At 44.0% G+C, this 17,995-nt stretch overlaps 1 protein-coding gene across 3 annotated transcripts in view; it reads left to right on the forward strand.

The window, feature by feature from the left end:
* Positions 1–17,995, forward strand: part of LOC135396653 (intermembrane lipid transfer protein VPS13B-like) — a 107,968-nt gene that overhangs the window by 48,439 nt on the left and 41,534 nt on the right. For all 3 annotated transcript variants that reach the window (XM_064627742.1, XM_064627741.1, XM_064627743.1), the window contains exons 26-40: positions 1,990–2,207; positions 4,631–4,771; positions 4,858–5,035; positions 5,204–5,337; positions 5,431–5,687; positions 6,512–6,671; positions 7,532–7,701; positions 8,213–8,397; positions 11,835–11,998; positions 15,106–15,233; positions 15,906–16,019; positions 16,114–16,215; positions 16,391–16,462; positions 16,524–16,601; positions 16,684–16,845. In XM_064627742.1, coding sequence (XP_064483812.1) covers positions 1,990–2,207; positions 4,631–4,771; positions 4,858–5,035; positions 5,204–5,337; positions 5,431–5,687; positions 6,512–6,671; positions 7,532–7,701; positions 8,213–8,397; positions 11,835–11,998; positions 15,106–15,233; positions 15,906–16,019; positions 16,114–16,215; positions 16,391–16,462; positions 16,524–16,601; positions 16,684–16,845 — 2,263 coding nt within the window. The remainder of the gene's footprint in view (positions 1–1,989; positions 2,208–4,630; positions 4,772–4,857; positions 5,036–5,203; positions 5,338–5,430; positions 5,688–6,511; positions 6,672–7,531; positions 7,702–8,212; positions 8,398–11,834; positions 11,999–15,105; positions 15,234–15,905; positions 16,020–16,113; positions 16,216–16,390; positions 16,463–16,523; positions 16,602–16,683; positions 16,846–17,995) is intronic.

Consider the following 17,995-nt stretch of genomic DNA (forward strand, 5'->3'; position numbering starts at 1 on the left):
ACCAAATAGCAGTACCAAGTAGTGCCATAGGGTGTTTTGGAGATCAGCCACTGTAGCGTACGTTATGGAGAGGGGCTGGGACAAATAGACTCCCACATATAGTTGTCACTAAAGAAAGGCATAAAGCGTTACCACAGAAAGGAATTTCAATGTCTACTTGTATAATAGAATCAAAATACTTTTTTACCAAAAACCATATCACCATAAAAGGCACACATTAATTATGGGAAGAAAAATTTATCTTAACACCCAATGTGCACTCAGCTACCGTTATATTATGAAGCACTGGAGTCAGCATTCCTGGAAGGGCATTTCCTCATCATTCATTTTTTGTTACGAGGTTGTCGTCTGATCCATCGAGAACTAGAGATTCCAGTCATTGTAAGGCCTTCACAATGATACCAGGAGGCATCAGGTTCTGGAATGATACGCTCAGAAGTTGCGTGTAGTGGTGACTGCTGTAATGGTGTAGTGATATGCATCACTTTCTCAGTTTTTGTGAAGCAGTGTTCCATGGTCGCCATCCACCCCACATGCAGTGGAATCTTCTCATTGGATGATTTGTTGGCAGGAACATTGTGACCTGATCATCGTAAGCGTTGTCACCGTCAGAATGCCACCATGGCATGACCACCACCACCTCCATGAAAACTTTCCATCGGGAACCCGAAAATGGCACCAAATGATCTGAATATACGAGGGGTGTTCAAGTCAAACCGGGACTTTTCATTTTTCGCAAAAGTAAAATGAACTTACAGTCGAGAAATTAGTTTTATTTTTCAACGTAATCTCCAGCTGCACTAATACACTTGTCCCAGCGTTTCACGAGGCCTTGGATGCCAGCCGCGTAGAAATCCTTACCGGCGCGTAGCAGCCATGATCGGACTGCATTCTTGACCTCGTCGTCGCAGCTGAAGTGGCGGCCCCCAAGGAACGCCTTCAGTAACCCGAAGAGATTGAAATCGCTGTGGACTGTAAGGGGAATGTGGCAGCAACTCCCAGCCAAGTTCTTGTAAGGTGCGTGTCGTGAGATGCGCGGTATGCAGGCGTGCATTGTCCTGTAGGAGGAGGACTCCTTTGGTGATGAGGCCCGGCCGCTTTTGCTTGAGCGCCTTACGCACACCCCTGAGAACCTGGTAGTAATATGCACTATTGATGGTGGTACCACTGGGCAGAAAATCAACATGAACAACACCAGCCTTGTCCCAGAAATCAGGCGCTCAGAGGATCAGGAGCTCCACAAGTTGGATGTTCTCAGGAACTCTGACACCGGCCTCTGAGCTGGCCCGGATGGGATCGTCCTGCACTGATGTACGGCCGTCTCGGAACCGTTTGTACCACTCAAAACACTTCGCTGCGGCTAAGTATATGGCCGTATATGTGGCCATACTGAGCCTGAAGTGTTCTGTGAATTTCAGATGGCTTTACGCCTTCATTCACGTCACGAGAAACTTCGTGACAGTTCGCTGTTCGATGTGCGCGCTCACCTCGTTGTCGGTCATCTTGTCCAGCACATGTCTTCTGTTTTGCACAAACTTTGGACCACCACATAGTGAACGCTGAGGCCTGTCACGTGTGAAAATGAAGAAAAAGACGTAGCGTGAGCCATTTGTACACTCAGGAGACAGAAAGTCCCGATTTGACTTGAACGCCCCTCGTACATACTACAGGGAGATCTCTCTCTGACTAAATGTCAATACATGCCAAATTACATTTATGTTGGTGGAACTCAAGACATGTATTACTTACTGATTCTTGAATATTTAATCATATTGGGGTAATGTGTACCTGTGGTTATAGGCATTCGAGGTATTGACATTAACAAATAAATGAAATGTAGGGCTGAGTCAGTCTTTATCCAAAAATTCTTACCAGATCTATCAGATGTAGAACAAAAATGGTGGATAACTAGCAAAGCATTTAGTGCAGTTGGGGCAATAGTGCTTCGTCATTGTCATTGAACTCAATCAATCAAAATGCTCCGCACAGGTACGATGCCTCGCTAGATTCTGATACCAGGACTGAAGCAGCTCAGACAAACCAGGCACAATCCAGCACATACAGACGCCCAAAGTTGGTTCCACTGGCAAGGATGGTTCTCTCTCATCCCCATGCATTCCTCTCATGTTCACCTCAAGAGCAGAAAGTTGAAGTTTCGTGCTTTGACCTTCAAGTCAGTGGGTCACCTCCAGGAGCGGTAGTGCAAGGTATGCAAATCCATGCCTATAGGTAAGACCCCGGGTTTTCCATCACGGAATCCTTCGTTTGGCACAGAATTTCACGGAATCCCTTATTTTTAGGGGTGTGTGGATATTTGGGTTCTCGAATTCGAATCAAATATCAATCACTCGAAGTATTTCCTTCACGAATCGAATAGCCAGTATTGGGATTTCCGAATATCCTACTCTTCGCAGAATAGGAACGACACCTCCCGAAAGTGGGCTTTACAAGGGTGCATTTATTTCACCTATCTATTATGATGATCTCTTAGGAGCTAATGTTAGAATCAACACCTGCAGACAACAGAATGTGTAACAGCTAACATATCACAGTTACAATCACATCTGTGAATGAGCTGCACCACACTCACTTCACTCTTAAACACTGCCGTGTGTAGCATTGGGCGATGGTAAGTGAGGTAACTCACGTAAGGCATGCTACTCACCATAACTCTGCATAACTCACTCATGCTGAGCATGAGTGTGCAAAAGTAGGGCTCAGTGCAAGATGAGTGAGCATAAGGAGAGATGAGCAGGTTACGAGTGATCATGAGTGAGCAAAACTGACTCATGAATGCTCATTCATGCTCATTGTGGCAAATGAGCTGAGCATGAGTGAGCAGAAATGAAGCTGAAATTGTATAAACTGAGCATGAGCAAACTTAAGTAACACTCTCGCATTGTAAACTGAGCAGCCTGATACCACCTCCAGTACGTCTGGAGGTGGTACTTGCGATCCCAGTTACACCACAATCTTACATGGTTTCATTTTTACTTCATTTTACCTTACTCCGCTTTCCTAACCTCATTTCACCCTCATGTAATCCCCATCACATCAGCTCAGCTCTCCTCATATCAAGCTATTCGCGCTCTTGGCTACCTGGAGATCTGCTGAATGAGATGGCAAACGGGGATCGGAGGCGACTCTGTATGCGCGAGCGTGAGCACCCAGACAGCTCAGCCAAAGATTGGAAGCCGCAGATGAGTGAGCATGAGTAAGCTAACGAAGAGCTGAGTGGCGAGTCAGTGAGCAAACGGAAGAGCTGAGCAGGGAATGAATTAGCATGTGTGTGTTTTTTTTTTTTTTTTTTTCAATTCTGTGTTAGCGCCGCGAATCAACTCTGGCTATGAGCGGCGTACAGATGTGGACAGATGGAGAGAGGACAGCAGGAAGGAGTGGGGGACAGGGGGGGTTAGTATGTGTCCTGGGCGGACTTCAGGGGGAACTGTGCCGACATTCGTCTGGAGAGTCTTCAGAAAACCCAGGGAAAACCTCAGACAGCACAGCCGATGACAGGATTCGAACCTGTGTCACATTACCATGAGTGAGCAAATGGAGAACTGAGCACGGAGTGAGTGAGCATGAGTGAGCAGCAGTCACGTGTGCCGACATCTGCTACTCACATCCAAAGACCTCAGAGACGTCCAATCTATTCGAGTGTTTTCAAGCGCTAGTCAGCGGTGTTCTCTCCGTTCGTATACTCCAACTGCGATGTACTCTTGGATACATCCTGTACTAGAGATAATCTGAACTTGTAGCCTGTAGTGCTCTGTGTTCATGAATTGACTTCACACTTTTGGCAACGCAAAAAAGACAGGTGCACTCAGCAAGACGGCAGAGTGAATCACACTTTTGACAGCCAACTTCAAACGTGTGCCGCACCCGCAGGGAGCTGATTGGAAGGTCGAGACCGGTTTCGTTATTGCTGTCAACCTTCCAAAGATCAGAGATTACTAGGCCAAGAGATGAGACCCGGTGGGATGCCCTTCCCCATGGCCTCATAATCTGTGATGAGTGACAAAAGTGACAGTTTCCGTGTCGCTCAGTTTTTCAGGACGCCTCCTTACCTCAGTGCTGATTTTGAAGACATATTCACATCAAAATGCATGTTTGATGTCATGATTGTACATCATGGTTGACAGCTGTAGGTATTTTTAATTGCTCACTTGCTCATACCAAAGGCCTCTTATGAAATACAACCGAGATTCAGCAAATTTTTCTTTGAATGTGAAGTGAACGTTTGTCAGATTTGGTCGTGATTACTGAACAGTAAGTAGTAACAAAATAAACTGACACAACACTATTATCGAGAACAAAGTAGATATCTCGTACTGAAGCCATGACTGCAGTACGCCTTTCCCATTAAGTCAGTAATTTGTACTTTAGTACTTCAGATTTTTGTTGCCTAGTAGTTTGGTTGAGTGAATTATTTTTTCCCTCAGCTGTGTAGCGTGCAAACAGTTAAAATTGTTTGCGTAAAATTGTGTGAATTTGCATTAATGGGAGGGTATTGCGCATCTTTCTTGGCACATTTTGCACAACAGTGCCTCCTCCTAAAATTTGTGTAGTCTGTTAAAAGCTGTTAAAAAATTTGTGTAGTCTGGACCCTGTAAATGTCTTGTTTTTGTAGGTTCATGTTTAGCATCCATTGAGAGTGGGGCAATCTTCTCTCTCCCATGGTTGGAAACTCGTCCAGGGGAACCTGATCTAAAAACTGGAATTCCTCCATCTTTCTTCACGGTGTCCATACAAGACTTCTTGGCTGATTTAGGTTTGTTTCTTTTGCTGTATTAATCTCACGAAGAGGGCATTGCTTCAAATGGTTGACAAAGTATTTTCTTCCTTGACTTCTCGTAGTGCACGCAACTGTGAAAGTGGAACGCCCTTTCAAAGTCAACTTGAGCAAAGAAGTGTTGAAGCAGGCAATGACATTTGTGCACCAAGTGTTCCAACAAGTTCTGCCACAACTTGAGCACTTCATTGCTGCTCATCCGAACAGCACTACAAAAATGAAATCTGCACCAGACAGTTGGAGGTATGCAGTGTCCGTTTTGAAGTTCCGTTAGAAGCTTCATCCCCTAGCCTAGAAATGAGCTTTTTTTTTCTTTTACCATCATAGGTCAGAGCCCGATCCTAACAGTTGAATAGTGCACATAGCAAAAATGAAGCATGTTTGTGGTAAAATAATGGTGTGTTTTTCCAGGCTGGTAACAACTGTGGAAACAGTGCAAGCCGTATTGGCATTGGACGTCCCTTTTGTGGAAGGTGACCTTGCCAAGCTTGTGCTTACTTCTGACGGACATAGCACGAAAATCTGCATGGGATATGCTCATCTAAGTATGCTTTTCTGTCTGTTTAACTATGTGTAATGGTTTATAAGAATTTCGCAGCAGCTTTGTGTCTGTAACATGTGCCTTTTACATGTGGCAGGTACACTTGACACCTTGAGAGTTGAAACGATGTTGAAGGCACTGCAACTCTATGCGTCCATCAAAATGGAACGCTGCGATTTGTTGGGACCAACAACTGTGACCCTAATCAAGGATACCTTCTGGGACCTCAGAGATTCTACAACTGTTCCTCATTGCATGCTTCGCCTGCACTTTGATGCGCTTCCATTAAGCATTGGACCTCTGCAGCTGCAATGTTGTCAGACTGCAGTGGAACATGTGCTTCAAATTGCAGATGTAGGTCATAATGATTATGAGGTCAGGTGTGCATTAGTGAAACCCGCGTATAACGATATTGACGGTAATCGCTAATTCCAACGTTATTCGGGGTACATCGTTAGACGAGGGTTGACATAAATAGCACGTCCTGGAAAAGTCGCGCGGCACCCTGCGTGTATCAAAAGAGAAAGAAACAGATGCTGAAAAAACTGCGAAGCTGTGTGACATCGCACTTGGCTTGGGGAAACAGCCACCAGAACTCGTGGACGGAACCAGGGAACATATTAGAACAACTTCTGGCAACATTACACATCAGCATTCCGCAAGTCGGCTTCACCTAACACCTGTGTACTTAGGAGAATACTGTCGCGCGACTCGCGGGTGGAACTCACGTGCTGGGTCTTTTGAATCATCTCACGAATGTGAGCAGCATTGGCCAAATACGGAGACACAAAAGCGTTACCACCGATCTCTTTCATTGACAGTATTGGAAAATGAATAGTCGCTGTCTAATTTCTTGCCTCAATTTCTGTTGTGGTTTAATTCTTTTGATACGAATTTCGGGTGATACAAATTTTTTCCGCTACTCCGTGAGATTCGTATCATCGAGATTCCTGCAAGGTTACGCGTACAGGACGGCGTCCAACATCGTTGTACGAGTGCTCGGAACTGCGGTCTCCATAGCTGTACACGGGTCGTCTCCATAGAAACAATGTCTATCATAAATCATAAACCATGGTTTTACGGGGGATATCGTTATACGAGATATCATTATCTGCGGGTTTTACTGTACAAGCTTGAGTTACATACTCCTTTATAACCACAAATGATTTGTGTTCTAGATGCTCAGTGAGCTCGTGGAGAATTTCCCTCCAGGAGTAGTTGTGCACAGTACCTCTGACAAGCAAACCACAAGCATGAGAACTTCTCCTGCAGAGTGCACAGGCGTAACTTGGCATGATGACTTGCGAAAAGGAAGCTTCCAGTACATCCAAGATTATGGTAATTTTGCAACACCTTATATTCCTGGTGGGCGATTCCACGCGAAATGATCCAGCGGACCTGCTCGGCCCTCTCAAAACTATCGCGAATTTTTACGAAATTTTTTTTTACGTATTTCTTTTTACCTGTTACTTTTACGTTACCATGCTACTTCAGAGCCACATCCATGTCAAAATCAGAATTGGCACATGCTTTATTTGGTCCGACAGTTTACACTGGATTCACTTTGAAGAATAGTTGGTACTGGAAATGGCATTGGTTATTTTGGTGAGTTTCCTTGTGAGAACCTTTGCGGTAAGACTGAAAAATTGCTGTGGGAAGGCATGGCTGCATCGGATGGAGCCACCTTTGTTTGATGCATGTATTGGGAATAGGATGCGCCTGATTAGTAACGAGGCTGATTTTCTTTTCTTTTTTTCAGTAAATTCAAGGTCAATAGCTGCTTTTATTCCCTCATTTTTGCACCACTGTTAGGAGATTGTACGACATCAGCGCGATTGTGCGTTTATGTGGACTGATAAACGCTACACCAATGTCTATAAGCCGTTGTATAATCTGGCTCTTTCCATGGCTAACCTTTCCCTTCTTTTTTGTTTTCCTAATAAAACAACCCCCCCCCCCCCTCCCACACACACACACACTTTGGCGATCTGTGTTTGTGGTTCGTCCTTTCCTCTTTTAACTACATCAAGGAATAGAGAAATGAGCGACTGTGGCAGTTTAGGCAGCTGCGTGATTTAGGGCGTTTGTGTGTAATGTGGCATATGTTGGGAAATGAAATAAGGGCAATGACACCATTACTCTGGAATGTTATCATTCAATCAGTTTTTTAAGCATGCTCTTTCTCTTGTTGTTTGAAGGATTCCCAAATCCAAATGAGATTGTGTTCTGCCGGCCATCAGAAGGAAACCCTGGAATGATGACTTGGCGATACCTAGAGCCCAGAGTCTTAACGCGTGTAGATGTTTACCCTGTTCCATTCTCTACATCACAAGGAGATGACATCTCAGCTGCAGGAGAACCACCACGGGTAAGGAACCTAAAGGATAAGCACTGCACATACCTATCTCATTTTGTCTTGTGTCAACAGAACGTGAAAATCCTATGCTCTAATTAAACAAAAGATCCAAGAGCAGTGACACACAAATAATCCATTCCTTCTCGATTTATGCTTCAAGACTAGTTTGAAATAGGACTCCAGCACTGGACACATAGTAGCCAACACTTATGGTATGGCTAATACGTGTATCATCCGCAACACAGTTATGCTACAAACATAATAAATCGAAGGTTTTGCGTTATGAGACAACTGTGATCATAACTGACGCTACAGTGGTTGGTGTGAGAACAAAAGTGAACAGATAACAAAATTTCAAGATCCAAATGCTAGCATTCTTTAGATATTATCAGATGCAGGATTTTATCAGCACCTTCGTCCATGAAGAAAAATCTATTGCAGATCTATCTCTGTACACTACAGGCAGGGGCTGAAAAGAGCCATGATATATTACAGTATTTCTTTTTTGCTCTTTTTGCTACAGCAGCTGGAGTGTGATCTGCAGTTCTGGGACCCTTGCCAGGAGCGCTTCATAACGTACCAGCGTTTTGCACTCTCTGAGTGCACACCCCACTCACTCCAGCTTCCTCAAGCATCACGTGGATCTGAACACCTCCTGGTCGTCTCTGACACCTGGCGGGTCGTATTGTTGCCTTCTCAGACATCACAGTATGTTTCTCCCTTGTTATGTAGGAACGAGACATTACTCGCAGCAAGGTCGATGCAATTAGCGCATGCGTAAGGCCCTCGGCTTTCTGCTGCGGCAAATTCAAAATTCCGCAGCGCCGGCTTGTAAATTCCGCGCTTTTCCACGGCGATCAGTCAACAGCTGCTTGAAATGGGAAACACTTTATTTTCTTGGATAATGTGGGAAAAAAATATTTTATAAAATTACAGATTCAAGGCACTGTTGTGGTTCAGCATCACATACATGGTATCTTGTGTTCTCCTCTGATGCGGCCTGTCGCCTGCAATTATTTTATACCTGCTGAAAGATCTTTCAGCATCTACAGAGTTTATAGGAACAATACAGGAAGGAGTTTACAATACATGCCCTGGGGAAGTTACATCTTTAGGACACCCTTTTTTGTTCCTGGCCTGTAGGCATTATTTAAGAGTCTTAACTTTTTGAAGGCCAACCTCCCAGACATCAAATCAAAATCTGCCACTGCCACCGCTAAACTGCACACGAGGGGACGTCGCCCCTTCCTCAGGCAAAGTAAGCACAATAAACTTGGGCTAATGTTATCTTAAGCTAAACTACAACCTGTCTGTGTTTGCAGCTTGAACAATTTCGTAAAGCAGGCTTCAATTTTGTAGAGCAGGCTTCTCCTTGTGCAGGGAAGCGTCAGGTGAAGCCCACTTTCAGGAGGTGTTGTTCGTATTCGGCGAATATATGTAGTCGAGTATCCAGAAACCCGAATACTGGGTATTCGATTCGCGAATCGAATACTTCGAGTGATTGATATTCGATTCGAATTCGAAAATAACTCAAACTCGAATATTCGGACACCCCTAAAAAAGAAGGGATTCCGTGAAATTCTGTGCCAAATGAAGGATTCTGCAATTAATTCCGAATTCAGCGAAATTTCGTGGAAAACCGTCGCGGATGGAAGCTAGAGCGCGGCGTAATGTAGGACAAAATATACTGGAAACATTTTCTCCTCTGTTTCTGCAGAGTCAAACACATGCACAAAACAAAACTTTAGTTGCTTGCATTGTCCATACACAGACATCATCTCACGCCGCACACTTCCTGAATGTGAGTTTCTTCGAATATGTCTTTGTGGGGGAAATACAGTTGTGGCGAGAAAGAGGAAGTGAGCTCAGGGCTTGCGATGTCTTTGTTCTGTCCTCCATACAGTCACCGGCTGATAATTCGAACTTTACAATTTTTCTGACAAAACTGCTGACACTGTCATACGCCCCATAGAACCAATGTATTTCTGTGTCCAATAATTCAAACTGTACACATTTCACTTCAAACCTGTATGGTTTTGGAGACTTACGTTCCCTGAGCGCCCGGCGCGCCAGATGCTTCGTACTGCATTAAAACGAAGGCCATTCCCGACATGACGCATGTGCAGAAGCACAGCACGCACCTGTGAAAAGGCTGAGCTTATTTGCGCACGACTGAAACTGAATCAAATGCTCCACTTCAGGCTTGTTGCAATGACTATCAGACTATGACTATCTTTGAGTATCATAAATACTGAAATGTCGTCGTCAACTTCAAGTGACGATGTCGATAGACTCGTTTAATGGAGGAAACATTGAAAAATGTGCCTTATATGTGCAGATACATACATAATGAACCATCGTTTTGTCATGCAGTGCATATGTAGGTAAAATATTGCTAATTCAAACAAGAATCTGTGGTCCCTCGGGGATATGAATTAATGAGTGTCTAGTGTAGTCTGCCCGTTGCATGCATGCATCTGTACCATACTAAGGTGTTGCATCTGTTGCAAAAGTGCCTGTGACACTGTACCACCTGTAGCTATATGTATAACTAGGGCCCTCAGTTTTCTGGGTTGTTTATTTTTTGTGAAAATCGGGGGGTAAATATCGGGTTGAAAATCAGGACCTGCCAAACAGGGTAAAATCGGGTGATATACTGAGAAGTGATGTATTTTCGGGTGAAAAAAAAACTTTTATGTGTTGAAATTAATTAATTAATAATTGGGGGCATACGTCGCGAGACAACTGAGATCATGAGCGATGCCACAGCGGTCGGTCTGTGGAGTGTTGAAATTAAGTGAAAGAATATTTATTAAGAGACTGGTAGATAATTCACTGTATAACCACTGCATCCATCACTGTATCCATCGATGAGCATTGAGAGCATGCTCGCGCTCGCGTTGGTATGCCTCGTATATCGTTGGCTGTTGCTGCATCCTCTTTACTACTCCGCGTACTTTGCTGATACAAGATACTCCCTACAAGATTTGAAAGTTGGCTTCACCTAACACTTCCGTGTATTGCAGGCAAACCCACTTCAAGGAATGCCGAGCGTTGCATAAGTCTGTTTCTTCGCTGTTTAGCGTGATTTTTCCTGATTCCTTTACTATTTTTGGTAACAGCACAGTCGTATACGAAGAGGGGAGTCAAGTCCTGTAGATCACATAAACAAAATACAGAAACCGACACCGAAGATCTTCAGTGTCGGTTTCTGTATGGTAACAGCACAAAGGTCTCGTCGACGTCCACGGAAAGCACTAACAGTACAAAATACAACACTGAAGTTTTCAACTTACTTATTGACACAAGCTTTCATGTAGCAGACTACATTTCTTCGGGTGTGAAAAACGCAGGGCATTTTTGGTACGAAACCAGGGTATTACTTTGGTTGGTGTTGCCATTCTGCAAGGTGGCTTCACCTCATCATTGAAACGGATTTTGAGGGACAAGGGACGCGGTCATGGCCCCAATAATCTATCTTATCACTAAAGTAACCAAGTTGATGATGTCTTAGGTTAGTTTAGTGAAGTTAGGTTAGATTAATAGGACCATGGCCGCTTCAATAATGAAGTTGGGAGTGCGAGGCAAGCTGCCACAGCCGCACTAATCTAACCTAATATATCACTAAACGAAGTGTATGATGTCATGGGTTAAAGATGGCTTTCCCGTAACACAAATAAAGGAATAGAAAGGTTCCCCTAAATCTACAAACGTACACTTAAAGCAAACTAAGCATTCGCTGAAGTGGGCTTGACCGCAATACACGGAAGCGTTAGGTGAAGCCAACTTTCAAATAGTGACGCCTACCAAAGGAACATTTTTCACGCTAGAAATCGGACCTGCATGCAAGCGTCTACAAAGCCGACCTGTTTTGTTTACTTTACCAGCAAGACGCGGCGCGGTCGGGAGCAAATCGGGAGCCGTCGCGGGATTGCCGTAGTTCGCGCGTGTGCGGATCAAGTCCTTGGTTTGCACTTTCGGAAGCCCGGTTTACGGGTTTTATCGGGTTAAACCCGAACTATTTTGATGTAAATCGGGGGGTAAAAACGGGCTTTATCGGGTTTTACCCGAAAACCGAGGGCCCTATGTATAACCTAGTTAATGCCTTACAATGCCTCACATTGCTTCACTTTTTTCTTTTACAGGGGCAATGCCCATTGTGATCCTCTTGTGACTGTTTCTCCTCTTGCATTGGCAGCTTGCATGAGGGTTGATTCACATTTTGACCCATGCCTTGTTCCCTTGCTGAGGGCAAATGTCACGGTGGAATTTTGCAAAGTGATGTTTAATGTGCCTGCCATGCCACCAGGTATGTAATCATTGCATTTTTAATTTTTTTATTTATTTGCTCATTTATAAGATACAGTGAAAGCTGAGCTTTTGGATAGTTCTGGTCAAATTCGACCAACCAACATTGGTCCTGCCCTGGTGTAGGTCTATGTGTAACGCCACCAGTTAATTTGTGCACATATTAGATCCCCCACTCATAATTAGAGGTGCGCAGATATTAGAATCTTTTTATACAAATCAGATATCAACACAGTAAAACCCCTTTAATACGGATCTCTTAGGACCCATGAAAGTGTCCGAGTTATCCAAATGCCGAATCGTTGAACGGACCACATAACAAAAGGTGTACTTGCCATTATGAAGACACTTTTATTTTAGAAAAAACTGTCAGAGTAGTTTGCTCTTGCAAGTTCATTTGTGCCATTAGAAGAATTTTTCGGATTGCGGTTAGGGGCTCCACCGCACTTGTACCACCAGAAGCGTTCAAGCAGAAATCGTTCAAAATGGGAGGTGTTTCTGCCGTGGTGGTGGCTCCTCACATTCGTCATCCTACGATAGTCTTGTCAGTAGTTGCAAGGACATCGTCCACAATTTCTCCTTCGGTCAAACTGCCAGCAACAGCAACATCATCGTCAATTGTGATGTAGTCCGCAAGTTGCACCGTAGAAGGCAGGAGACCACGGAAATGGCTGTCGTCCTCTCCAGCGGTCGTGTCCTCCAATGCAGATGTACATTACACTGTTACGTATATGTAACAGTGCAGCAAAGGACAGAGATGATAGGAGAGGACTACACCAACACTGACTAGCAACTACAGTTTTTGTTAGATAGAAGTGTCCTCTTTATCATCCATGGCCTTTGCTGCGCTGTTATATAGGGTGTCTTTTTTTAGGTGCCACAGGTTTTGTATTTAAAATCTATGAGCCCCAGACATGCTGTTTGGGCGTCTAACATACCTGTCCTGGCGGACATCTTTCGTAGCCAGTTGCATCAGTGTTTGATGACTAATTAACTAAAATCGGATAATTAACTTATTAATTAACGAGTTTTAGGAAAACCTGAGATGGCAGGATAAAAGACGATCCAGAAATGTTTCTGTGCTTGAAGATGTGAGCAGTTTTTGTTTGCTATGTAAATGAGCTGAAACTGAAAAAGCGCGCTTCAAGAGCACATCATCTACGCCGACGGTGCTGCTCTCATCGATTTTTGGTAAAAAAAATCTGTGGCACCTAAAAAATAACACCCTGTATGTGATATGGCATACAAAACTCCAATGCAGAGTTCTCCGATTGCGTGAAACCGCGATCGCGAAAGCAGTTCACGATTTCTTCGGAGTCGATTACGGAGTCACCATGGGAGCTTTGCGTGCACCACAGAAACAAAAGAGTGTGAGCATGTGGTTGCTTGATGGATGCTTGAAAGAATATAGAGATACCATATAACCATAGCGATGCGAGCACATCTATTCTTAGTTGTAGAGTTGTATATCTGATTGTTCAGGCGCACACTGTTTGTGGAGGTTAGCTGCAATGTCGTACCATGCAAATTATGCAGTGGGTGTACATCTGCTTCTGAATTAACGAGTGTTCCTTGCTATAGACTATTATACGCATCTGTCAGGACCGCGCGAGTAGTCTGAATTATCTGAATTTCCGAATTAACGGGGGTCGGATTATCGAAGTTTTACTGTATCTAAAAATTGCTGCAGGACTTGCAGACAACAACATCTGTATCAGAATCAACTGGCACTGTGAACACCTCAAAATTTTGATATTTCGTGACATTCATAAGTAGAGCCTGAAGTTTTGGGCTTTAACCCGATTCATTCCCGAATTTGCATCCCGAATTGACGGTTGCCTCTTTAGGGTGAAACCCGATTTTTACCTGGCAAATTGCCCTCACTGAGACCTCTGTAGGAATGCTCACTAACTTGTTTGGAAGCAAATGCAGTTACATCACCGTTTGTACCAAACGAGTGCAATTAGTTTGAGTAACTGAGTCCGATTTCTCCCCGAATTTAGCATACTGGAAGTTTTTCCACCCGAATTCGCATGAATTTAGAGCACGTTTATTTTCCCGATTTTTGCCCCCCGAATTTAGAAAAAAATATTTCCCGAAAACTTCAGGCTCTATTCATAAGGCAGCTTTCACTTGCATCCCATCTTACTGTCTCTGTTGGAACAACAAGCTGCCCTTTCAAGAAGGCAATTGTGGCCGATATTAGCTCTGACCGAAAGGACCTCAAAATGCTCTTATGTCAAGTAGAACCACTAAATAGGGTATCCAATACACTGGCTCTAATGGCAGGGTACCCCTAAGCAAGGATGAAGTTAATTCATGTTACACAGATGCTTCACGCAGTGTTAAGTGAAAGACGTTTCTACAGTGGACTTGGGTCAAGAAAGCATAATGAAACCAATGACATATTGACAAGAACCAAGGGTTGAGAGGAAGTAGACAGGACACCTGCACACTCTCAACTGGTGAAATTTAATCAACACACATTGAGAGTCTGCAGGTGTCCTGTCTACTTCGTCTGATCCCTTGGTCGTCGTCTATTGCTGCAGTTTCATTATGAACATGTACCAACTAGTCCTATACAGTCCGTCAAGAGAGCCACACTTCCTTGTCGTGGACACTGAAAACCCGCGATGTGAGGCAGTCTCGGCACAAAAAAGAAGCTAGCCCCGTCAATCAGTCATCAGGACATTGCTTTTGTTGCTGAGCTCTCGGTCACTAGAACCTCCAGAAGGGGAGTTTTTCAGATAAATCCAAATTGCTTTCAGTTGTATCGACGTACGTCTTTCAGATTTTCCAGAATAAATTCGAAAACCTGCGACCCTAGTAATAATTCAAACAGTGGGCAGCCAACCAAAACCAGAATTATGCCTTTCTATATTACATGTGACAATCAAGTTAGTTTCAAATTTTGCTTCAGCATTTCAGCTTTCTTCCCACTCACTGCCAAGTCCGGAAAATCGGTTGACTGCTGTAGTTAGAGGTCTACATATTTGTCTAACATTTCTCCAATATGAATGTGTGTAATTCATAGGATTGGGGTGTTTAAAATGCAGCTGCTGTTGACTGGTATATAAAGTGAATTCTGCATTTTGTCTTACTTTTCAGTTGCCCAACCTGCATTCCGTCCATTTGTTTTGGACAAACCACCCTACAAATGCCTAGGAGTCATGAGTGTCACTCTTGAGAAGCTTTCACTTTCCCATACCGGGTGGCATTACAAAATGAACATGGAGGTAAGACCATGGTGAGATAATAGGCCAAGTAGGTCTCTGCCTGAGGGACACGCTTCTGAATACATGAAGAAAAATGATGCCTTTGCTTGGCTAATTTTCAAGTTGAACTAACAAAATTAGCTTAATTAATGTATGAACAAATGTTGACTGCCATAGTGTGTGACGAAACCTTTCATGAGTATCACTCATGAGGTTATGAATATTTATGCCATGCAGTTTATCTTTTAGAATTAAATAACATAATCTCGCAGGATGCTTTGTATAAGCACGTTAAGCAGAGACAGCAAATAGACAGTATCACTGAGTATCGGTTAGCAAACCTTTTGACAGCTTGCATTCGTATGAACTGAATATTGTAAGGTAATTAGACATAGCCATTAAAACCAAAATATACGTTTACGTCTTTAAAAATAAAATAAATAAACATCATTAGTATGAAATGAAATGGGTTTATGTTGGATTCTGGTGTTGACACCAGGAATACACATGTTCTTGTATAGCTGCTCACCTCTCACAAACAAGAGCCATGTGCTTGTATCTTGCTTTTTATGTGTAACTATAATTGTTGTGCACTTATTTGGACTGCTCACAAGCTTTCCAAATTGTTGTACGACTCTCTTGCTTTCGCAAGTTTTCATCTCTAGCTCGTTTTGTGCTCTGTGGACATTTCAGGCCTGCGCATCAGTTTCGAGCGAGGTCACAGAGCTCTTGTACCTGACCAGCGTGCCTTTTCTCTGCCCAGTTGATGTTCAGGCAACAGTGGACATGTGTTATCAGTTGAGTCAGGTGAAGTAAACATCAGCGTGCTTTGATTTGGGCTCTGCTGTAGTTTTGCGTAGCATTCTAATTTTTGTGTCGTTGTGGGAAAACAAAAATGCAGGAGCAGCATGCTGAGGTCAGTGTCGTCGTTGACCGCTGCTTTCTGAAGTTGAGCCAGTCTATTGCTCATTCCGTGTCTACGGCCACAGCACTCTGGAAAAAGGCAAGTTGAATCAGTTTGCTTTCCTTGAATATTACTGAGTTTATTTTATTTTATTTACCCTCGGGACATATGCTGTTACTGTTTATGTTCATGGAAGATACACAAAATGTCTTCTCTCTCGTTTCGTAAAGTGCTATATCATGTACCTTGCTTTCTTGCATGTTACCTGTTTTAGGATGCCAACTGCGCTGTGCCTGCTTACATCGTGATATGCAATGACATCCAAGAGGATATTCGATTTGGTCAGGTATGCTGCAGTTATTGCATACATGTCTTCAATATACCAACCCAACATATTCATACCACAGGTGGAAAGAGATGAGAGCATCACTGTACAGCCTGGCCACGCGTACGCTTACACATGGAGGTCTCACAAGCGACCACGTGTAAGTGCCCACTTTTCTTGCACGATAATTTCAAGCGCGGAGAGGTACGCAAAATGTGAAACATGTAGCCTTCAATGTGCAGCTTCTTCGATTCTCTATGGAAAGCCAGGCATGGAAGTGGAGCACTCCATTTTCCCCCCATGGACGAAGGCATAACGACGAGCACGTAATTCAGATAAGCAGACGTCTGAGCACAGTCGGGCTTTGCATCAGGATAAAACGGAACCAGGGAGTTGAAACACAGGTAATGAAACATCTGTCTGCTGTGTGTCCTGCTTTGAAGGTTCACAAAACCTCCAACAAATCATTAGCATCTTGTTTAAAAGCCATCAACTGGGGAGCTGTTAGCTGCACCAGAGCAGACTTGCGTCTCTGTTTATTTATTATTTATTGATTTCTTTATTTTTTTGTATGGCTCTCTCTCTCTGTAATGCTGTTCAAAGGCTGAAGAGGGTTGCTAATGGACCTTTTCCACATTCTCATCGTATCCTAGCAGCTCTCCAGCGAACCACCCTCAGCGCGCAAAAAAAGAAGAAAGAAAAACACGTGGGCAGTATATGGGGGTAAAACCGGTCTTAGACTGGGACCGACGAGATGCGGTATCCCTACTGATTGATCCCAACTCCTGTCTGCTCCCGTTGACCCAATGACGCACCATCTATTGAATACGGAGATAACCTTGTCCAGTGCCCTCAAGGTCATTGGCGCTGTAGTGCATGCACAGTTGCGAAAAGGTTTATTGGTTCAGATGCATACATATGAGGGGCGTTCAAGTCAAACCGGGACTTTTCATTTTCCGCAAAAGTAAAAGTGGAATGTGGCAGCAACTCCCAGCCAAGTTCTTGTAAGGAGCGTGTCGTGAGATGCGCGGTATGCGGGCGTGCATTGTCTTGTAGGGGGAAGACTTCTTTGGTGATGAGGCCCGGCCGCTTTTGCTTCAGCGCCTTACACACACCCCTGAGAACCTGACAGTAATATACGCTATTGATGGTGGTACCACTGGGCAGAAAATCAACATGAACAACACCAGCCTTGTCCCAGAAAACTGTGGCCATGACCTTACCCGCAGACGGGGTGCTGAGGAACTTCATGGGAGCTGGCGAGTCCGGACGCCTTCACTGTTTTGATGCGCGTTTAAACTCATGAGTGAAATGGTGCACCCACGTTTCATCACACGTGATGATCCGATCAAGGAACGGCTGTCCTTCAGTGTCAAAACGGTACCTTAGCTCTTATGAGATTTCCAGTTCTCTGCCGGTCAAACACAGAGAGCTGCCTCGGGACCCAAAGGGCACTAACTTTCCGAAACAGGAGGTGTTCATGAATGGTAGTGTTCAACGTTCCCACAGAAAGGTCCGTCTTTCGAGCCAGTTTGAGACATGTTATCCGTCGGT

The sequence above is a fragment of the Ornithodoros turicata genome, chromosome 6 (genome assembly GCF_037126465.1).
Source record: "Ornithodoros turicata isolate Travis chromosome 6, ASM3712646v1, whole genome shotgun sequence".
Lineage (NCBI taxonomy): Eukaryota > Metazoa > Arthropoda > Arachnida > Ixodida > Argasidae > Ornithodoros > Ornithodoros turicata.